This window comes from Cebus imitator, unplaced genomic scaffold (genome assembly GCF_001604975.1).
Source record: "Cebus imitator isolate Cc_AM_T3 unplaced genomic scaffold, Cebus_imitator-1.0 Scaffold7, whole genome shotgun sequence".
Taxonomy (NCBI): domain Eukaryota; kingdom Metazoa; phylum Chordata; class Mammalia; order Primates; family Cebidae; genus Cebus; species Cebus imitator.
Genome location: NW_016107322.1, coordinates 13,004,187 through 13,028,540, shown reverse-complemented (window position 1 = coordinate 13,028,540; position 24,354 = coordinate 13,004,187). Strand labels below are relative to the sequence as shown.

Below are 24,354 nucleotides of genomic sequence, written 5' to 3'. Positions count from 1 at the left end.
GAGAATATTTTCTCATATGATTTAAAAAGATTGCATATGATGTCTCATCAGGCCTGCATATCTAGTTTGTTTGTCTAGGTAAGTATTTTAAGTATTTTGAAACAGTTCCCACTGTTTACATTAGGAAGAGTTCATAGAAAAAGTCTGTAATTTTCTATGTTCTTGAATAATTACATGATTGGACAAAATATGCTACGTTACAATGAGCTGTAACTATTAAATAGAGGCTATGCTTTTAGGTGAGGCTTATACTTTCCATCTCAACAGAGTTTCTTTCTGCATTGCTTTCTTTAATTATTTTATCATCAGCTTTGCAATTTTGTGTTTCTTTTGTTGGGTCAATTCTTCATATTTGTGATGCCTGCCTGGCTCCTGTGGGTGGTTCAGTTTGTGTTCCCTTGAATAAAAACTATCTGTGAGACTTGGATTATTTCAGGCAGTGTTCCATATCAGCACATTTTGTCCTACCTCATTTTTTTTCAATGGTTGTCATGTAATTTATCGTTTGGATATTCCACAGTTCATTCACCTAGCTTCCCATTTTTGCAAAGGTGGTTATTTTCCATGGTTTTGTATTGCAGATAATGCCATAAAGAATAAGTACTAGAATAAATACTATTGTACCCATAGATGTCTTTGCATCTTTGTGTGATGTATATCCAAAGGACAAATTTCTAAAAATAGTTACTTATTCAAAGAGTGTTATTTTGAAATTTTCATAGCTGTTGCCAAATTGTTTTCTAATTTATATTTTAATGAAGAGCATTAGAAAATGTCTTTTCTCCTGAGCTGTATCCCAGCCATATAGACTATCATATGTTTCTGGGTCTTTTAGGTGGAAAACTGAATTTTGAAGTTTAGGTTTGCACTTCTTAAGTTATATATGAGTTTGATCATTGTTTCTAATGTTTACTGGCCACTTGAGTTTCATTTTCTATGAACTCTTGGACTTATTTACTTTTAAAATATTAAAGTTTATAAGTTTGATCTCTTTGGAAGTTATTTTGGTTTTAGAGATCTACTTTTTGATGACAAACTTACAGATTTCTGTATTTTATTGAATAAGCCATCCTTACTGTTTTGAAATGCCCTTTTATCACATATTGAATTTTTTCTTCTGCTTAATACTGTTTCAGAAACTCAGTTTTACTCTGTAGATCTACTTCAAATGACTTCAGTTCCCTAAATTTTATAAAACTAGTTTTACATATCTGGTACAATTCCTATGAATATTATATAAAATTATTTTGCTGTTTTAATAATGCGAAAAATTATAGTTTTAGGAAAACTACTTCATTTTTCTTAAAATGGTAGTTATTTGTTATACATGATTAGAACAATGCAAAGAAATCTTACCAAAATAATCTTCACTGATATTAAGAGTATATCACTGTTGATACTTTTATATACTTATCTTTACATAGAAGGTTAGAAAAAAGGCTTAATAGAAATACTATAATGAAATATGAGAAAATAAATGCCTGTTAACTTTAAACAAAGAAACTAAAGTGAAATGGAAGGAAGAAATTATTGGAATTCATATACAACTTTCTTTACCTTAAGTAAAGTGTTATTTCTTAAATGCTTATCTAAGATTAATAAATTAAAAAGCATAATGATGACAACCTTCAATTTTACTCAGTGTTGAGTGATTCTCTGCTATAAAATTTTATCCCCCTTTCACTCCTCCTTTTTTTTAATATAATATTTTTACTTTGTCAGTTGAGATCTTTTTTTATGATCACATTCACACAGTTTCACAATTGTCTAGCCAAGGTTCTATATTTAAGGCGTCTGTTCTTAGCCACACTCCTACAATAACTGTTCATCCTTTTATGTGTTTGTTTTTAATGTTTTGTCATGTAGAAAAATGGAAAGTAGCTTATTTTTCTTCAAGAATGGTTCCTTAGTGTCATTGAGTAAAACTCAATTTTAAATTTGACAATATTTTAAAAAATCCCTTATATATGAATAGAAACTTGTCTATAGGATATTCTTAGATTACTACTTTTCCTCCTTAGAATAGTGTGGAGTTGGCTTCATCTTTTGGTTTTTAATTAATGTTGTCTTTTTTCGCCTGGTTGTCTATAGACTCATTTTTTTTTTACCTTTTGGATTTCAGTTGCTTAGATTGGGATATATTTTGTGTGTGTGTTTTCCCAAACTTAAAACATAGTGTGCTCTTTTATGTATGTGGCTTTAATTCTTTAGGAAATTTTTTCTGTTTTATATCTTCTATATTCATTTTATTTAGTTTTATTTTTCAGTCACCAGCTATCCATATTTGGATTTTTTTTTTGTCTATTTTGGTTATGTCTTAGATTCTCTTTAATATATTCAAATTTGTTTTTCTTTAATTATTTCAATTCTCAATTGTTTATTCATTTAAGGAATTGCTATTTTTGCTATAGTATGTACTTTTCTTTCTGAGTCTAACTTATTTTTCATTATCTAGTGATATAATTTGTTCCTCTATTTATTTCCTTAAGTCTACAATCTCCTTTTTCTTATCATTCTGTTGTTTTGTTATATAATCTTTCAGCTCTTATTATTTTGGGTTTATTTTACATTAAGTTGTATAATGTGAATTATTTGTAAAATTGTTTATTTTCTGTATAGCTAAATTGAGATGTTGTTCATTATTCTGCACATCAAATTTTTTATATTCCCTGGATATTCTGTGCCTAGATTCCTGCCATCTTTCTGGGAAAGACTGCTTACCCCTCAGGTTACGGGGAGGTGTAGAGAAGCTTATTGGCATTGCCTAGTTCATTGTATAGCTCTGTAACCTTCACTTCTGACATAGAGCAACTGCCACATGGTTTACTTCTCCAGTTTTATCTAGTTTGTTTCTTACTGGATATAGGGGATTCTAATGAAAATAGGGTAGTACTTTTTGGTGTACCAGTACCTAATCCAGGGGAACTGGGAGAGGGTCAGGAGCAGGCATGTGCTGTTCTTGGTCCTGCTTAGAAATCTTTGATTTCTTCTTGTGGCCACTGGCTTTTGTACTTTGATATGATGTATGTTCTTGCCATGCTTAGTTGCTTTAATGAAGGAAAAGGCTGTAGGCCAAATCTGGCCCACCACCTGTTATTGTAAATAAAGTGTTATTGGAACACAGCCACACCCACTCATTAACTTATTGTCCATGGCCCTTTCATACTTCAGAGACACCCTTGAGTAGCTGTGACAGAGACCATATGGCTGACAAAGCCTAAAATATTTGCCGTCTGCCCCTTCACAGGGAAAGTTTGCCAAACTCTGCAGTAGACTAATTTTATTTTTCTTGCTGAATTTTGACTGTGTTACTTTCATTTTTTTAGGAACCAGAGCAGAGAGATGTGGAGATTCTGTTTCATTACACTGTCTTGACATGGAAATTGCTGTAATGCTAGTTTTTAAAAAATAATTTATGGAATAGAATAACCGTCATATTTCCTCTCTCATACCAGTGCTTGAAGTTACAAAAAATGCTAGTTAGATTAGCTCAGTTTATTTTAAATAAGAATGATTCTATCCTACCTAGTAACCTCTACTAATAATGAAATTATTCATATTATTCCTCTTTAATAATGTCTTTTTTTCCCTGAATAAGACTAAAGAAGTTACTTAAGTACAGTAGCTTTTCTAGAAGACCATTTAATTTTCTAACTTATTTTCTTTCACACTTCTTCAAAGGTATAAGAAGTTTAGCCAAATTTTGAACAGCATTGGAGAAAATGAAGGCGGTATTGATAAGTTTTCCAGAGGCTATGAATCATTTGGCGTCCACAAATGTGCTGATGGTGGTTTATACTGCAAAGAATGGGCCCCAGGAGCAGAAGGAGTTTTTCTTACTGGAGACTTTAGTAAGTACTTGAAAGCATTGAACTTAATAGTAATACTTAATTAACTATTTAATAGATATATTTCTTATATTTTATATATTTATATGAACATTAATGATTACAAATAAATATCTGACTTTTCAGATAGAATGTTAGAATTTTGTTAAGCTCTTTGTGTGGTACAGCTGTTTCTATTATAATGTGATACATGTATTCTTGGAAAACTTTTTGTTCTATAAAATCATATACTAGAAATAACAAGGTTTATGAGAAATTGCTCTTAGAAAGACGACTCCAAATTTACTCAACTTTGTTAGCAAGCTCTGACAAAACCAATAGCAATCCAGGTAAAAATACTGGCATAGTTAAAGCTCCAGTAACATTCACCCCTGGCTGGCTGGATTCATAGTTCAGGGATCCTCTGTATAGCCTTCTACTCTTTTTGGAGTCTTCAATAAAAGTAGATATCTAATCTGGAGGATAACCTCCATCACTCATTTCTTTTTTTTTTTTGTTCTTTACTTTGTTTTAGAACACAGTGGGAAATATCTTCTCAGCATTGTCATTTGCACTGTTAACTGCACTAGACAGAGTTAATGCTGTGGAAAGCAAAGTCAGGTTTCTAGCTAAGTCTGGGGGGAGGAAGGACTCTAATGTAAATAACTATAATACAATCATACTAAGTCTTCTTGAAGGGTAAATACATTACTAGAATGATGACAAGGAAGAAAGTTCACTTTTGAAAGTGGAATAATGGGAAAAAAATAGGCCTTGATAAAGGTTCTTGATACAAGGAAAAGAAATATCAAATTGATCATAATCCTTTAATACCATAGAATGATATAATATTTAAAATTTGATTTCACTGGGCTGAAAAGTCTGCATGCTGTATTATTCAATTTTTATGACATTTTAGAAACAGCAAAACTGTAGGGACAAAACAGATGATTGTTGTCAGGGGTTGGGGTGGTGGGTTAAGGTTGATTACAAAGGGCCATGAGGGAACTTTTGGGGGTGGTGAGAATGTTTTACATCCTGATTGCGGTGCTGGTTACCTGACTGTATGAATTTATCAAAATGTTTAGATGTAAAGGATGAATGTACATGTAAAGGATGAATTTTAATGCAATGTAAATTATTCTTCAAGGAACCTGACTTAACAGAACTTTTGGTTTTATATTAATATCATTGTCTAAGACAGTACTGTCCAACAGAAATAAAATGCAAACCACATATGTAGTTCAGAAATTTTAGTAACAATATTAAAAAAGTGAAAGAACAGTAGAATAAAATTTGGTGGTAATAAAGTATATTTACCTCATATATTATTTTAACATCTAATCAATGTAAATTTTATTGAGATTTTCATTCTTTTATTGTATCACATCTTTGAAATCTGGGTACAGCAAGTCTTAATTCAGATGGCAAGTTTTCATTGCAAATACAGTCATCCTTCCATATCAATGAGGGACTTGTTTTACAACTTCCTGTGTATACCAAAATCCAAGTATACTTAAGTCTCTTGTATAAAATGATGTAGTATTTGCATATAACCTAGGCACATCTTCCCTTACACTGTAAATCATGTATAGATTATTTACAATACCTAATAAAATGTAAATGCCGTGTAAATATTTGTTATACTGTATTGTTTAGGGAATAATGATAAGAAAACAATGACTGTTTAAGTGTTTAGTACAGATGCAATCATCCATTTTTCTTTTCCAAATACTTTCCATTTAAGGTTTGTTGAATCAGTAGATGCAAAACCAGAGGGCAGACTATACTTAATTTAAATTTAGTATAATTTTCAGTGTAAAAGTATGTTCATATATCCAGTATTTTCTGAACAAAATTAAGAGTTTTCCAGTAACTGACTTGAATAACACTTTTACAATTTAAATTTAATAATTAAGATGAAATAAAATATAAGATTCAGTTTCTAAATTGCACTAGCGTCATTTCAAGTGCTCTATCGCCTCTTGTAGCTACTGGCTTCTTTATTGGAAAGTACAGGTCTAAGGACTGAAAATAATTCATGGTGTAGTCCCAGAAATTTAATGTTTCTGGAGAGTTGTTGGAAAATTCCATAGACAGTTCTGTAAAAGATCATGAGATCTGTTGATTCAGATTAGCTTGGCATTCTATTTTACTAGTTTTCTTTTTAAAAATTCCATGTAGAGGTTGAGGATATTGGGAATGTTTAAGTTACATTTCTGTATAAAGATACCCAACTACTATAAGAACCACCATTAATATCTGATAGCTGTATTTGGTCCCCCCACTCCCATATTTATGATGAAACCTACTTAATAGTTTTCATAAATACAAAATATAGGAAAGGGACCAGGCACGGTGGCTCATGCCTATAATCCCAGCACTTTGGGAGGCCGAGGTAGGCGGATCACCTGAGGTCTGGAGTTCAGGACCAGCCTGACCAACATGGAGAAATTCCATCTCTACTAAAAATACAAAAAAATTAGCCAGGCTTGGTGGCATGTGCCTGTAATCCCAGCTACTTGTGAGGCTGAGGAGGAGAATCGCTTGAACCCAGGAGGCAGAGGTTGCCTTGAGCTGCGATCATGTCATTGCACTCCAGCCTGGGCAACAAGAGCAAAACTCCCCCACCTCCTCTCTCTCTCTCTCTCTCTTTTTTTTTTCTCTCTCTCTCTCTCTATATATGAAGGGAACTGTATGAAAACTAGATTTGTGAACTGTCATAATGACAATTGTTCATTTATTAAAGTTGTGCTGTGTGTGTTTCTAGAATTGCATTTAAAAAATTTATGTTCTTGGACTTAATGCTTAAATATTAAAAGTACAGAAATTGAAAAAAATATTTTGTAAAGAGCAAACTAAAATTACCGGGTCCATATTTTATTGTAAAAATGTCCTCTGCTAAGTTTTTTCCCCCAATTTGCAGTGATTTTTTAAATTCCACTCTTTATAAAGCTATATTGCATAATTTTAAATTTCTCCATATCCTTGTGATAACATTCAGTTAATGATTCTCAATCAACAAATATTTATTTAGTGACAAAGGGCATGAAAAGCAGTAGATTTAATCAGTGGGCATTTATTTTTATTGAAGAGATAAGAAAAGACTACAATAAATGAAATTATGACAGAAAATAGTTAAGGACAGGCAGTACATTGGGAAAACTTAAATATATAATTTATTTTATTTTTTAGATGAAAGGATGTCTTTTCTTATGCCCAAAGTTACAGGATCTCAAAGTCTCTTTGTGAACAGGATCTCAACTTTTTCTTACTAATGGGCTTTGACTTTCAAAAACAAACAAAAATTTGAAAATTGAGAGTGTAGCCTGCATTTTGAGCCAATGATAAATCTAGAAGGTTTCTTTGGAAAAAAAGATATACACATGGGTCAGTATAGCTTTAGTGAACTCACAGTTTTTAATGTGATGACAACCTGGGTGAAAATATACTGTTAGATGACTGAGCTGACCGTGCCTTAACACACACACACAAACACACTCACGCACGCAGGCATGCACCACGCTTCAGGGCCTCTATTTCATCTTCCCCTTGTTTACATAAAATCCATTTTTTTCCTAATAGTAGTTGAGCAAAAAAGAAGATTTTTTTTCTTTTCTTTTTCTTTTTCTTTCTTTTTTTTTTTTTTTTTTTTTTTTTTTTTTTTTTTTTTTTTTTTTTTTTTTTTTTTTTTTGTGCCTACTTACCTGAGACTTTTTTAGGTACAGGTCCTTAGAATAATCAAATATAAATGTTGCTTAAGAAAGAAACTGCCAGCTCAGTTGCAGTGGCTCACACCTGTAATCTGTAATCGTAATCCTTTGGGATGCTGAGGTGGGTGGATCAGTCAGGTGTTTGAGACCATCTTGGGCAACAGAGCTAGACCTTATCTTTACCAGAAAATAAATAAATACATACAAACTAAAAATAGAGGCTGGATGCAGTGGCTCACACCTGCAATCCCAGCACTTTGGGAAGCCGAGGAGGGTGAATTACAAGGTAAGGAGTTCAAGACCAGCCTGGCCAACATGATGAAGCCCTGTCTCTCTCTACTAAAAATACAAAAATTAGCTGGGTGTGGTGGTGGTCGCCTGTAGTCCCAACTACTCGGGAGGCTGAAGCAGGAGAATCGCTTGAACCCAGGAGGTGGAGGTTGTAGTGAGCCAAGATTGCACCACTGCATTCCAGCCTGGGCGACAGATCAAGTCTCTACCAAGAAAGAAAGAAAGAAAGAATGAGAGAGAGAGAGAGAGAGAGAGAGAGAGAGAGAGATCACCATGACTTGCCGTGTAAAATAAAAAAGGATGAGATTTAGAGTTTGAAAACACAGTTGAGCTCTTTAAACAATGGCTCTTCTCTGGCTCATTGAGGATAAATGTGATGATATTTGTTTTAACTGCCTGAGTTACTCTGGGTACTAACTAGATTGTGAATGTGAGAAATTTTGTACCTTAATCAGTGCTACAGAAATGTTAATTGGCGAGATTTAAAAAATCCTCTCTTATTTGCAAAGGTTTTTTTTTTTTTAATTTCAGAAAATTACTATTAATTTCAAAAGGCAGTTGAGGGTTTCAAAAGTAAAACAGTCACTGTTTTGCCAAAACTATGACAGATGTGGCTTTTGCCATCCACATTTTTAAAACTTCTTGGAAAACAGCTTCACTTTAAATATAGTACATATATTTTTCTTTATTTGAGTGAAAATAAAACAATCATTTCTTTTTCTTCTAGTCATTTTTAAACAACTTTTTTTTTTTAGCTAACAGCTGCTGCAGCAACCTAGAAGGATGGTGTATATATAATGGCATTCATCAGGATTGGAATCTTACCACTGAAAAAGTATTTCTGGGCAAACCAGAAGCTACTTTAAAGGGTTGAGATGAATTTCTAAAATTTTGAATCATCTGCGATACAGCAAAGATTCATTCTTTAGAAAATTAGATGTGATTTAAAATATGCTTGGAGTTTTGGTTCTAAATCATGTTTTTCGCAGGTTGCTAAATAATTGAAAATAACTAGCTGCTTTCCAGTATCTAGAGAGAAAGGCAGTAAACTACATATGTCAATATAAAATAATTGGGTTCCTATTTGCTATAGTAGAAAGCATTTCATTTAAAATTACTAAGTCTGGGAGCTAGGCACCTTTCAAATAACCTAAATGTCTGTCACTGATAGACTGCAAGAAAGGAAAAAAGAACAAACCTTGATTTTTATGCCTATAGAAACAGGAACCACTGATATTTTTGCAGAGTGGGAAAGATAGTAAGAAGAATTTTTACCTGTTTTTTGGGGGCCAAATTTGTCTATAATTTTTTCTCAGTTATATTAGTTTTCAGTGTCATAAAAACCGTCATATTTATTAATCCCACATGCCCTGGAACCGTGCTACCCTATGTGTGCTCTGTGGACCGGCGGGTCCTGTGAACTGTAATCTGTTTGCAGTGATATTATCAGAAATTGGGAGGAAGCATTTAGGAATGTTGATAGCAATTTAGCAGGATCATTTTATTTCTGTGGAATCCAGTAGTTATAATACAAAAATGTGGGCTTGAATTTTGAGCCTTTTTTCTTTCAGTTTTTGAATAATTTTATTTATATAGTTGTTGGTTTATGGTAAAATAAATTTTTTTAGGAAAGGTAATTGGTATATAATCATAGTCTGAGAAACACTGATATCAAAATTAGTGATGATTATTTATTGATTTGAAGCCCTTTCTGGTTCAGGGGTGTTGTTCTGATACCAACTTGTTTTGAATTTTCTTCCTTCATCTATTTTATTATGGCTTATTAGTCAGTTTTCACTGTGGTGTGGCATTTTACACACAACTCTTTGATGGCTCACAACAACAAAACCCTCTTTCTCGTTCATATTGGCTGTAGTTGTCAGCTGTGGCTCTCCCCCAACTGTCAAATTCACTCCAGAATACAGGTTAATAGAGTAACCCCAATATGGGAGACACAGATCCCAGGAGAGAGAGAAAGAGCAATGAAGAAACTCTGTGACGGCTCTAAAAACTTCAGCTTAGAAGTAACATATGTGATTTGCATTTACATTTCATTAGCCAAATAACATGGCCAAGCCTTATGTCAATGAGGCATGGAAGCCAAATCTTTTATGGAGGCCTGTGATAGTTAACTAATACTGAGTGTCAGCTCAATTGGATTGAGGGATACAAAGTATGAATCCTGAGTGTGTCTGTATGGGTGTTGCCAAAAGAGATTAACACTTGAGTCAGTGGACTAGGGAGGGCAGATCCACCCTTAATCTGGTGGGCACAGTCTAATTAGCTTCCAGTGAATATAAAGCAGGAAGAAAAATGTTAAAAAGAGACGGGCTTAGCCTCTTAGCCTACATCTTTCTCCCATGCTGGGTGTTTCTAGCCCTTGAATATTGGACTCCAAGTTCTTCAGTTTTGGGACTTGGACTGGCTCTCCTTTCTCCTCAGCTTGTAGACAGCCTATTGTGGGACCTTGTCATTGTACAGGTTGATGCTTAATAAACTCCCCTTTATATATCTATCCTATTAGTTCTGTCCTGCCAAGAGACACGTACATGGCTCATGAAAAATTTGGAACAATAATGTATGACCCATCTTTATAATATACGTTGTAAATTTTTTTTGTGTGCCTGCTGACCTGAGACTATTTTAGGTACAGGTCCTTAGAATAATCAAATATAAATGCTATTTAAAAAAGAAATTGCCTGCTGTGCATAGTGGCTCACACCTGTAATCTGTAATCCTAGCACTTTGGGCTGCTGAGATGGGAGGATCAGTCAGGTGTTTGAGACCATCATGGGCAATGGAGCTAGACCCTATCTTTACCAGAAAATAAATAAATAAATAAATAAAAATAAAAAATAGACAAATCACCATGAATTGGTGTGTAAAATAAAAAAGGGTGGGATTAAGAGTTTGAAAACACAGTTGAGTGCTCTAAACAGTGGTTCTTCTTCTGGCTCATTGGAGATAAATGTGTAAACTGTATTGGGGACATATGGTGTAAACTTTCCAGATTTTTTGATATTCTAGATCTCTTACAGTCTTTGTGGGAAGAGAGTTGTTTTGGCAGGGTAGTGATCCAGACAGATTGTTGAGAAGATTTCTTGAGGTCTGAATTCAGAGGGACTTCCAAGGAGTCTTTTGTTAGATAGACATTTTCAACTCCCTGTGGGTCCTCTGTTAATGCATTTTTGTTATGTGACTTCCCTTCAATTAGGTTTATTGGAAATTGTTCTTAGAAAGCAAGTTTTTAGATGTGATCTGGGGATTCTAGATATTGTTTATTTTGGCAAAGTGGTAGCAAACTACAAGGCACGAATATAAGGATTTAGGTTTGTTGACCAAACCAGTACCTATGCTGAGAAGTGACCTCTTTGAGGTATGTGAACCTAAAGTAAGTATTCAGCAAATAGTGTTTTGTAGAAAATTTTGTGGTACTTTATTTGGCTTTCCAATCTGATATTGTTGCTCTCATCACTTTAACCTATTTTACCTAATGGGTTGTCCACTTTCGATGGAGTATACATACCCTGGAGGTTTCCTTAACCAATCTCTGTTTAGTAGACATAGTGAACTTAACTTCTGCTTAACAGATTTCATTGTAAATGCTGCTAATTCCCACAGAATACTGAGCATAGGTATTCGACTATAGTCTGGGCTACAGGTATACAGTTCTGCTTCTACCAGTTAAGACTATGTGTTAGGTTTTCCCCCTTAATCCTAGCAATGCTATTTTTTACATTATAATTCTATAACATAATTTAATATAAAGTGATGATCTATGAATGAAACAGGAAGGAAAGTTATTGAATTTTGGGAAAATTTCAGTAAGGGCAAGTTGTAAGAAGTATTTTGAATTAAGTATGTTTAAGTGAACTTAAAAAAAAAAGATATAAACCTAACTGAATTTTGCATATATATTATTTCACATGAACCTTTTAGCTATCATTCTTTTTTGTCAAAAGGGAGTTGGGAATTATAAATGTTGCATTGGAGATGTATGTTTATATAAGAAAGATCTTATGAAATCCTTATCAGAGGACCCAAACTTTAGTTTTATGTTAGAAGATGGATGAATGTATATTTATATTTGGGTTTTAAGTTAAAATAACAAGTTTACTGATGTGTTTGTATGTGTGTGTATTTTATTATTCCCTCTTTTAACTAGTATTTTCAGTGTATATACCAACTTCCGGCTCCAGTTACGCTGGATCATGGAGCTTTGTTACAATGCCTAATGCTATTATTTTTACTGAAAAGCATCTTTACCTTCTGGGATTTTAGGAGATTGCTGTTAGAGACCTTATGGTGTTGTAAGCTATATATAAACCTAATATATTTTATATATAAAATATATGTATAGAAAGACCTATATATATGTTTAAATATATTATATATATATAATTATATATATTTAAAGTATATAATACCTAATATAAAATATACCTAATAGATATCATGCCTAATATATATAATGCCTTCAATATAATATATATTATATATATTATATATCTTAGGTTTTTGTTTATGGTTCCTGGCTCATAACTCCTATTTTCCTTGTTAAAGTCTTTTGTTAAAATGCTGTGTGTGTTAGCCTTCAAGGGTAGGCCTGGATAACAGAATCTTTCTTCTGCTTTCCTTCCACCTGCTCTAAGGCAGGACTCTAATCTTTCCCCACCTTTCTGATTGTGATTGTTAAGACTCCACTCTGAGAGGGTCCGACCTCATACCGTGGGGGAGGTTGTCTGCCCTTTCTGTCATACCTTACCCTGTGCATGTCTTTGTCTGTGTCCTTTGCAGTATAATTTATAATAAACTGGTAAACATAAGCAAGTGCTTTTCTGAATTCTGTGAGCCACTCTAGCAAACTAATTGAATCCAAACTTGAAGTTGAGACCATGGGAACCCCAACTTGAAGTTCCAGAGGCCCAGACTTGTGACTGGTGTTTATTGGTGTGGGGGGCAGTCTTGGGGACTGAGCCCCCAACATGTGGGATCTGACAGTGTCTCCCAATAGATTGTGTCAGGATTGAATTGGAGGGTACCCAGCTGATATTTGCTGCTTGATGGTGGGGAGAAATTCCCATACTGTTGGCCACAGAAGTCCTCTTCTGTGTTGATGATTGTTGTGGTGTCAGAGTATGGGAAAAACATGGTTTGAGAGAGTTTTTCCTGATACGGACCATAAGGCTAAAAAGTAGATTTTGAACTATGTAACATAAATGTAAATTTCCTAGCCTCATATTACTTTTTAAAAATATTCTATTAAATTTTTTGCTCTGTAGATAATACAATTTTGGTATTTCACTTGTAGTGAATGTCTGTAAAATTATCTTGTTTATGGTTGTTCTTTAGCAGTTGTCTTTTGAAATTTTGATAATTTTATTAAATTGGCTTTGTTAAGCTCACCGTTTACTTACACAAAGAAAGTGCATTATTCATATTCTCTTATCAAGTTAGATGTTTTCTTAGAGAAGTGATGTTCTATTTTATAACAGTCACATCTAGCCCCAAGTGTGACTGATTACAACATATGTCAACATTTTTTGTATCTTGATCACAACAAAACTATTCATTTTAAGTTCAAATTGCATTATTCTAAGAAGCTGTCACTTACGATAGATGTTTAAGGCAACTCAATTTAATTTGTTAGTATTTTCTTTCTTATTCCACAGATAGCTTATCTGAGTATGACTTTGCATTGTGGAGAGGTTTAGAGAAATGTGGAAATCTGTCAGAGGTGAACAGCATTGTTTGTTTTGCTCATCCAGGCAGTTGCTTCATGTAGGTGAATTGGAATTCACTGATTAGGCTTGATGCTTTTTCTGGTTTATTGTCAAACTTTGAATCTGTAGCTCTCTCTTCATTTCAAATTATTTTCCTCAGTTCCCTATTACTGTCTTGTACTATTTATATTTTCAATCCCTGTTGAACTATTTTCTTTTAAGAAAAAAATTAGAGGTACTTTTAAGCTTGACTAGATCTAGGGAAGAAAAAGGGGAAACTTTTTCTTCTTTGTATTATAGCTTGCCAGTTCATCCTATGAAACTATGAAAGTATTCATTTTAATTACGATGGCCAGAGACCCCTCTCATTATAGATTCCTGAAAAAATGACTTAGCCATCTTACTCGATTATAAATTAGTGGCAGAATTGCTTCAGATGTGTTATTTAGAGATTTGGAAGCTGAAAATACCACATTTTTTTTTTTTTCAGCTAGAGTGAATGACCTTCAGTATTGATGCCATTGTCTTTTAACAACCATGGACACATAAGTGAGTTTTAACTCAAATCTTGAAGGCCTGTTAATACTCTTACTTGTTGTATTTTTTTTCTTTTTTTTTTCATTTTAATATTTTAAAAGTTGAGGGATATTCATATAACATAACATTGGCTCCTTTAAAGTACATAGTTCAGTGGTTTTTTTTCTTTACTTACTATGTTGTGCAATCATTATTACTGTCTAGTTTCAGAACACTTCCACCACCCCAAAAAGAAACCTCATGCCTGTTAGTAGTTAGTTCCAGTTCCCCTCTCCTTCCAACCAACCCCTGTCAATCACTAATCTAGTTTATGATTTTAATTAGTTATGATATGATTATGATTATCATAATCTAGTTTATGATTTTAATCTAGTTAATCTCTATGGCTTTGCCTATTCTGGATATATCATATAAATGGAATCATACATGTGGCCTTTTGTGTGTGGCTTCTTTCACTTAGCATACTATTTTTTAAAGTTCATCTACTTTGTAGCATGTAACAGTACTTTTTATGGCCAAATACAATTACACCGTATAGGTAGTCCACATTTTGTTTATTCATTCCTCAGTAGATGGTAATTTGGGTTGTTCCTACTATTTGTTGTGAATTATACTGTTGTGAAAATGTGTGTACATATTTTTGTATGAATATATGGTTACTGACAAGGCCAATGCCCCCCAAAAATGGGGTCTTTGCATGTTTGGTGCTGCCAAAACAATATGCAAACTTAAAGTGAGTGTCAAGTGATACAGGCTTTATTCAGTGGCCGTGGAATTGAGAAGAGGGAGCTTGGCTCACAAATCAACTTCTCGATCTAGTGAAGGATGAGGAAATTAAAATGTAGGTTTGCTCTAATTAAGTTGAACATTAAAAAGCAAAAAGAATATTCACAATTTTTCTGGACATGGGTGGTGAACATTTTAGAACTGGAGGTCGGCCTTTTTTTGTCCTTTATGGCCTCTTCCAGTCATTGTCATGGTGATTATGAACTGTCATGGCACTGGTGGGAGTGTCATTTAGCATAGAAATGAGATTATAATGAAGCCCAAGGTCTTTTTGAAGTACTTCAGTCTGCTGTCTAGGTACTAACCAATCTCAGCTAGTCTGGCTACAAAGGAAACTGTGTCACAGGCATCTTGTTTCTTAAGGATAAACAATTTTAGGGCAGGGTAGAAATTCAGCTATGTCACATAGGCATTACACCAGGTAACAATCTAGTTTTGATCCTCTTGGTTTGTCTTGGTTGTTGATGCTCTTACCAAATTCATATATTCCCTGTGTCAGTCATTTCCTTATTTGCCTTATGTTCCTTTCACTCATCCTTCTCTGCCATACTCTCAATTACATTTTCAAGCCAGGTTCCCTTGTCCTCTGCATCTGTTGAGTTGGTTTAGTGGGCAGCATTGGTGGGAGACTGGAGGGTAGGAGTGGGGGTAGCTGGAGAATTCTCCCCTATTCCTTTGCCCACTCTTGCTGTCTAGAGAGCCTCTTGAAGCAGCTGTGTCAAAAGAACGTAAGTCATCAGAACCATTTCTGATTTTATTTGCTTCTAGGTGACCTCTACTTTCTTTAAATAGCTACATTTGAATATACTATTATGTGTCTTTCTGTTCAAAGAGGAAGAAAACATTTTTGGTTCATTTGTTGCTCTCTCCCACCTTTTCTTCTTTCTCTTTCCCCCCTTCTTCCTCCTTCTCTTCCTCCTCCTCTCTGTCTTCTTCTTCCTCCTCTACCTCCCACCCCTTTTCTCCCCCGCTTCCCTCCCTTCCTTCCGTTATTCCTTTTTCTTAGGTATTGCTTTGATCATCTTAATCCTCAGCAAGCCTAGTAACTGGTGTTAAAAAGAGAACGTTTCAGGCTTACAAAAAGGCTCTGGGTTCTTAGGGAAAAGAAGATGGTATTTTATTTCTTAATTCACATAAAACAAGCAGTTAACTTTGTAGCAATTATCACAGACTTCTAAAATATCATAAAACAATTTATACATGATTACCAATATGTCTAAACTCTAGGTAAGTAATGACAAAGTTTTATTTTGTTCTGTTTTCTGTAGTTACAGAATATAATCTTAATAAGGTGTTTATAATTCTCTAAATAGTGTTGTTATTCACATCAAATTCATGATATATATAGTTTATATATATGATATATATTGATGGTTGTAAGTGTGTATGCATCTTTCAAAAATCTGTTAGGGTTCTTGATATTAGAAGACCATGTAAAAGATCTGGAATGTAAATTCAATAGCTTCTTTCTCATCTGCCCTGCTTTCCTTCCCTCAGGTAACAGTATTTATTGAATCTCTTCTGTGTGCCAAATACTGTGCTAAATAATTCTTGGAACTTCAGTGATGCACAAGAGGGACAGTAACCTTCTCATCTAGCAGAGGAAATGGATGGTTTCTTCCTAACCAGCAGTCATTGCCTCAGCTAATACATTAATAACCTTAAATTGAAATTTTGATATTATTATAAGTAGTTGTGGCCATTATTGTATGATTTTTTTGGTATAAAAATAGATATAATTTTATAAAGATATCTGAGAAGTAATTTTATATAGATACTTTTCTAAGTACTTTCTAAAGTCAAAAAATAACTCGGAATATAATTTAATAATAATTATGAACAATACTGTTTTTTGGGATATGGTTTGTTGAAGATTGTTTTTGATTGTGTATTTTTTTGGTAATATTTTATGTGTTTATTTTTAAACTAAAACTGTTGAACTGGAAATTTGAGGTATATTTCCAGAGAATCTGTAATTGATTTAAATGATACATGAGACATTTTTTGTCAAGCTGATCTGAGCTAGAAAAAAATCTCTTAGAATAGCTGCATTTAGATTTTAATGAAACTAGGCAGAAAGGAGACTAAAGTGAATTTCCTTTTTAGTCTTTTAAATGAAAAAGTGCATCATTTGTCCTATATATCTTATTCATCATCAGTCATAGCAAAGCATTCATTCCCATGAGAGAGATAATGGAGTCAGAGCCGAGAGGAATGGAAGATTGTCATTCAATGCAGATGAGTTTTAGTAATATTCTTATCATGAAAAATTGGGTTGCAAAACCTTAAGATTTAGAATTAAGTTGCCATAGATATATTTAATTAAAAGTAGATTGCTTTAACCTTTCTTTAAGTTAGAAATAGGTTTAAAATCTTAAATTAAATTTATAGTTAGTTTGTATTTAACTTGTATTCAGCACTTGCCTTTAATAGGAATTCTTTATAAAGTTTAGCCCCAAAAAGGTATATTTTAATTGAATTATTATAATGAACATATAAAGAAATTTTCTGAAAGCATTTCATAACAGTATATTGGATCAAAATATGGCTCACATTTTTTCTTCATGGAGAACATTACCACATTTATCAAGCCAAACTGAAAACTGAGAACAAAAGGGGGCTCTGCCTTCTCAACTCCTAACACCTTGTTAGCACACCTAGCGATATTTTCTGGTATTTAAATGTTTGCATCTGATGGGTTGGGTTCTTATTCATGATACCGCCCAATGGACATTGTTCTTCTGAAGTTAAAGCATATGAAGCATGAAGTCTTTGAGGTGGAAAAGCAAACTTAAATGACACTGTATATTGTGCACATTAGTTGGCCAAATTACAAACTTCCCCTTTACAGAATCATTTTAGGTTAATTAAAGGGAATTAGAGTACTCCAGACTTATTCTGTGATTCTGTCTAATTGAGCACTCTTAATCCAAGGCATTAAAAATAAAAGTATGATGAATACAGAAGGATGTGTGGCCAGCTACCAGTCTTCACTGTACTTGCTCCCAGCCCTGGCTCTGCATCACCTGGTTTCAGGATGTGGATCTCCCTTGTTGTAAGATGCTGAAGTCTGGGCTGTGCGGGTCATGGCAGTTTTCCCACCTGAGAAAAGCCAGAGGAGTAGAGATGGGTAATAAGGTTCAGAACAATTGCTGCAGTTCTAATGTGTGATTATGCCCTCGGCTCCTGTCAGTCAACTTGTTGCAGATCCCTTCTTCTACGGGTTACTAAGTCAGAAGTGGGGTTTTCTCTTTTACTGGTTTACTTTTTCCTAAAAATCTTCCCAGATGAATAATCATATTACCTTAGGTGATTGATTAAATTATTTTATTTAAAAAATCATTTGTTTAACTTTGAGACAGGGTCTTGCTCTGTCACCTAGGAAAGAGTACATGATCTCAGCTTAATGTGGCCTCCGACTCCTGTGCTCCAGCGATTCTTCAGCCTCCGTCTATGGAGTAGCTGAGACTATAGGCATGTGCTATCATGCCCAGCTAATTTTTATTAATTTTTATGGAGAGGGGTGTCTTGGTATGTTACCCAGGCTGGTCTTGAACTCCTGAGCTCAAGTGATGGTCCCTTTGCGGCCTCCTCCTGCCTTGACCTTCTTGGGTTACAGGTGTGAGCCACTACATGCAACCAACTTTAGAAATCAAACTCGATTATTTTTTATGATTAGATCATGCTGACTAGCACAAAGTATCTTAGAGTAATTGTACCTGGTAAACCAAAATAAACTCTGTCAAAAGCTGTCTATTTACTATAATTTTATTTCATTTTTAAAGGAAAAGCTTTTTTATAAAATAGTCCATATTTGTTCTCCTTTTTCTTCCTCTTCACAGAGTGAGGAATCACAAACTGAAATCTCCTGTAAATATGTTATCATTGACTGGAAGGAAATTGCAATATTATACAGTTGTTAATCTTTTTTCATTTAAGATCAAGATTCATTCACTTTCAGAGGCTGAATAAGAAGGCATGGTCATGTTAGGCATACAGAAAATTGGAATCCAGTCATGCAAGCAGATGGATCATCCTCATCTGGACTTTATTTTGTTTTACACCTTCATAATGAGTCATAGAGGAAGAGCTTTCTGTGTATAGTACTCCATAGCAAGTAAGATGAAATGAAATTCTGTGTGCTAGAGCTGTTAGCATAGTTCCTAAAATCTAGTAAATTCACAGTAAATATTTCTTCACTAATTAATTTTGCTTCATGTTAGTAGGACTTAATCATGCTTACAGACAATTGTAATGTCTAGCATAGGACAATAATACAGTAAGACAATAAAGAGAATCATAAATAAACAATGAGGAAAATACCAAGATGATAAAGACAATAAAAAGTAGAATAAAAGAGAAACATAATAAAGGCAGTCATAAATGGTTTAACCCTTTTTTTTTAAACAACAACAAGAAAAAAGAGGATTTTCATCATTGAAATTTGTGTTTTATGGTGAGGATGCTATTATGGAATGGTTTGGAGATATTCACGTTAGGTTGAGTGCTAATGATATCCTGATTAATTGATACATAGATGTTTCATAAATATATTGGAAAAAATTACTATTGTGGTTTTAAACATGTAACTATAAAATAGTGAGTAGTTTTGGTAACTGTTTATTTAATGCACATTTATTGTTTGCTGTGTGCCTGATCCAGTTCCGGAGCCGGACGAATATCTGTCTTATTACTGTTTGGTTGCTATTTTTGTATCTAGCTCTTACTGTCTTGTTTGATTGATAGTGCTGCAACTGAGATATAGTTCATTCATTTCTTTGGGAAGCTTAATAAGAGAAATTTAGAGATGAAGTATGAACGCAGAGGGTTTGCCCTGAGGGGATGTACATACGACTTTGGTCGGTGTTGAGTAGTGTCAGAGAACTTAAGTCCACATTATTTCTGGAGGACAGATTCTGGTAGGACTTCATAGTTGTGAAGATATTATTGTACTCATTAGAAACTCGGGGTAGGTAGGGGAAGCACATAGTTCTCTGTCTCTAGAGCATTAGATTTATAAAGTTTGTGTAGTGGACGTATTGTTGCAAGACTTTTCTTTAGTTCAGCTAAAGATGGGGTCTTTATCACACAGCCACAAAAGATTAGGCTTGCAGACAATTTGAAGGGTGAATAAGGCACAGTTTTATGGGGTGAAAAGGGAAAAAAAGGGAAACAGAGACCCTCCACAAAGCCAGAATCCCTGATGGTATCCTTCTTGCCTGGAAGATTGAATCCCTGGTTTCACCCAGGAAGAGGAGGGGTCAGGCTCTCCCCACTGCAAACAGCACTAACTTCACAGCAGGAACATATCCGGTGTTCACTCCTCCCAGAGTGCAAGCTGGTTGGAGTTTCTCTGGGGTCCCCTTTCCCCCTGGCTGCCTCAATATGGCCAGTGGTCAAGAGAGGCTGGAAGAAGCTTAGTTCAACGACTGGTAGAGTGGACTTGCCCGTCAGTGATGGGAGCTCTGTGTGAGATGATAAGGTAGGGCCTTGCAGACTATTTTAGGAAGTAGTTAAAAGTGACAAAAACATTTTAATGATTTTGTTTCAAATTTAAGAGTTTATAAAATCTAATTAGTAGAGTAGTTAAGAAAAACATGACTATTTACTTTGACCTTAAACAAATGGCTATTACATTAAAGACAGAAAACATGGCAATTGTTGGTGGATTAAATGTTCTTTATTTTAATGGAATTGCTGTAATGTCAGTCAGATTTATTCTTGAACATGTTAAACCTCCATATAACTTGCCAGTATTTTCCTAAAATTGGGTCCCTGATTTCTGAAATGGGAGTGAGGGAAGATGTGAAAATCGATGGCCTCAAGCTTTTTAAAATCCAAATTGAAACTTGTACTACAAAGAGAGAAATTTAACCTGAGAGTTTATGCCTGTATCAGCATGACGTAGAGTAGCAATTGAAGTTTTTCTTACACCCTACAGATCTAATAAACACACTGGTTCATTTAAAAGTGATTCAATTTTCTTGGATTTTAGATTTCAGAAAAAAAAAAAGGAACATAGTCTAAAAAATTATGTCTTATGTGTCTTATAAATATAGAAATCACATATATAGGTTTTAGATGCTGCTAGTATTTGGGTATAGATAATTTGGCATTTTGTGAATTTTTAGATTAATATTCTATTGAACATTTTAGAAGATTCTTTTTTTTTAAATGGTGGTATTTGATATGTTGAATGAGTATTGTTTATTTATATAATAGTAATTGTATGTGTAATTTATATATAGGATTCATTATATTATATACAATATTTTTGACATTAGGACATAAGAGGAAATTAAGATATGTTTTACAATACAAGTAAATACATTCATGCTATTCAAGTTTTTAAAAATTACTGTAATTTTGCTTTTAAATCTATGTCTACATAATTTGGTTAGTGAGCCATACTAATTGAAAAGATTAACAAAAGGAACCACCCAGATCTTTTGTGCATTTTAATCATGTACATTATTTGCTAAACACAGATATAATTCTTATTAATATAATCTTAGTGTATAATGAAAGAATACTATTTACATTTATTTGCAAAACTAAAAAGATACGTTTTTGGGGGGGTTAATTTTATTCTTTATTAAATTTTCACTTGCTGAGTTAGCTTAATATGATCTTCATTAGGCCTAAAAAGGTGAAAATTTATTCTTTTCGTAAACACTTGTTGAGTACTTATTATGTGAGTGATTCTATACCAGGCTTTGGAGTACAAAGAAGAATGAATCTTGATCCCTACCTTCAGAAAACTGACAGTCAAAGAAGGGTAAATCAATATAGACAAATGTAGTAAGTGCTACTTATAAGCAAATGTAATAAGTGTAGTTAGTAAATGCTACGATAGGTATAGATTTAGGCTACTTGTGGGAGTTCATAGGGAGTTATCACTCTAAATTGATGCACAAGCCAGCTATATCCACAATAGTGCTGAGTAGCACACTATTTCCCCACTTCGTGTAACAACAGTAAGCATTATTTTCCTCTCATGCATCTGTGGATCTGCTAGAATGGCTCTGCTTTTTTAGAGGTTTTGATATGCTTAGGAAAGGTGATGGGGTAGCAAGCAAGACTTTTTGGTGTGATATTATCAAACTTTATTGTGTAAAAGGTATAAAGATTGCTGTGGCAGAATTTTTCTGTTTTAAATTTCATGATGCTAAACACTCCAGACTGAACAGGGAGTCTCGATCTACGACGTTTTGTGACTTGACTACTTTTCTTTGATGCTACTCCAGACTCCTTGATCTCTTTTTGAACAATTTCATCTCTTTTGAACCTTGAGCTTCCACTGTGCACACCTTGTAAATCTGTAATGTCTAATTTCTCTGCTTTTGCATAGTTTCTGGGAACAGTGAGGAAAATCACATTGAGACATCAACTGCTGCTTCTGCAGAATGATGGCCATCAACATTCCACAGAAACATTTGCACACCCCCGAGCCTGCTCTTTCTTATATTCTCCATGGTAGCTATTTCAGTTTCACTACTCTCTTCAGAATTCCTTATTTTACCACCTCCTCATTTTTCATTCACATAATAAATAGTTGTCTTGACTTTTCAAAGAAGAGAGAAGCCAGCAGAAAGGAAAATTTTTGACTTCCCAATCATTTTCTTAAGAAGATCTCTATATCTCCATTTGTCTTTTCCATGCACTTTCAAAAGTTGATAGAACAAATTGCTGCCACAGATCAATAGTTTGAATATTGTAAATCTGTTTACCTCTTCTTTTCCCCTCAGCCGCTCCATCTGCTGCTTTCTTTCTCTCTGCATATAAACTTGCTCATCATTCTTCTTCCTTAATTATATTAGAAAGACAGTCCCTCTTTCATTTCTCCATCAGATTTCTAGAATGACACCATAGACTATTGGTTACAAAACCTGTGTGTGCATAGCAAACATTTAGGGAGCTTATAAAAGTAAAGATCCACTCCTGGATCTGATTCAAAGATCTGTAATAGAGTCTTTATGGTTTTTGAACTTTTAAAGAGAACCAGCTTGGGGAACTACTGTAATAAATGAATATGTACTGATAGGGGTGATGCTGAGCATGTAGTATGTGATAAAAGGATACAAAATTATGTTAGAAAAGTGTATGTATATACTTTTATATACAATTTATACTATATAGACACATGCACCTGCATACAAATGCCTATGTAGTAAAAAATAAGATTTAACACTAAGGCATTCATAATGTAGAGGTGGATGTGGTTTGAATATGTTTTAGTGCCTTTAAAATTTAAATATATTTTTTTCTATGCAGAATATATCCTTTTTTGTAATAAGAAACAAACATAATGATAGAAGTTGGCACATCATGTACCTGCATTCCCTATTTTACCTTCCTTTCCTCCCTCCTTCATGTAGGTATCTTTTCCTACTTGATCTTCCTGCAGTAGTAGGTGCTGCAGAAAGTAGATGCTGTTGACTACTTCTACTTTCTTAAAATTTCCTTCTCTCTTACTTTCATATTCACTGTCCCATTTAAAGAACCACCGGAGTGAAATATTATTTTTCTCTGCCACACCTAATAGCCAAACAGTCTTCTTATCAAGTTTAACTCTGAAGTAGTTTTCAAATGCCCTCCTTCATTTTCATTCCCATCTTCATTGTTGTGTTTGAGAGAACCAACTGAGGTGGGTATCATTGAAGCCCAAGGAGGAGGAACCAGGGGTTTCAAATGCCACTGAAAAGGCATGTTACTTGAAGTCTGGAGAGAACTGTTGGGACTAGAAATTGACAAGTCTGTGGTGACCTTTGCCAGAGTATTTCAGACACATTTTAGCAGCTGAAGAGTTATGAGGAAGTGGAGATGGCAGTCAGGAAATTGGTCCATCAGTGGTTGGATAACCAGAGAATGCCTTGGATCAAAAAGAGAAGTTTTCTTCATTGTTGTTAATGTTCTTTCAGCCAGTGCATCAGTTCATCATATTTGAGTGCTGAGAATAAAGAGCTTGAGAACAATGTTTAAAAACATCAGAACATTAAAAAAAGTGTACAAAATAGAACGGAATCAAGGAATTAGCCTTGAATAAGAGAGAAAAAAAAACAAAACATGTCTTTCCCACAGACTGAAGGAAAGGAGGTATAGGTGGCCGCACTTACCAGTTGGTAGGTTTGAGAGAGGAAAGCTGAGAGAGTTCTTGTCTGCTGGCTCCAGTTTTCTCCGTGAAATACAAAGCCTTCTGCTGCAAGGAAGTAGAATAAAGGCATTTACCTCTCTGTAAAGATCCTGGAAGCCACTTGATAAAATGAATTCTTTTTATTATTTTCTTACTCTCTCTGTTGCTCTGTCACTCTCTTTTATTATACTTTTGTTGTTATCCTACACAAGTTTCTGGCATCAAGGTTCATGCTAGGCGTGTTGTAAACATTAACAAAACACTTTGTTGCTATTTAAGGTTGAATATACAGAGAGTAGCCCGGATCATTCTCTATCACTTACTTGCCTGGGAATGGTAACTTA

The 24,354-nt window shown here is 34.2% G+C and overlaps 1 protein-coding gene across 1 annotated transcript in view; it reads left to right on the top strand.

Annotated features, from left to right (window-relative positions):
• GBE1 (1,4-alpha-glucan branching enzyme 1) overlaps nt 1–24,354 on the top strand; it is a 265,023-nt gene that overhangs the window by 48,047 nt on the left and 192,622 nt on the right. Inside the window, exon 2 of the mRNA XM_017540010.2 lies at nt 3,682–3,851. Within this exon, the coding sequence (XP_017395499.1) occupies nt 3,682–3,851 (170 nt within the window). The remainder of the gene's footprint in view (nt 1–3,681; nt 3,852–24,354) is intronic.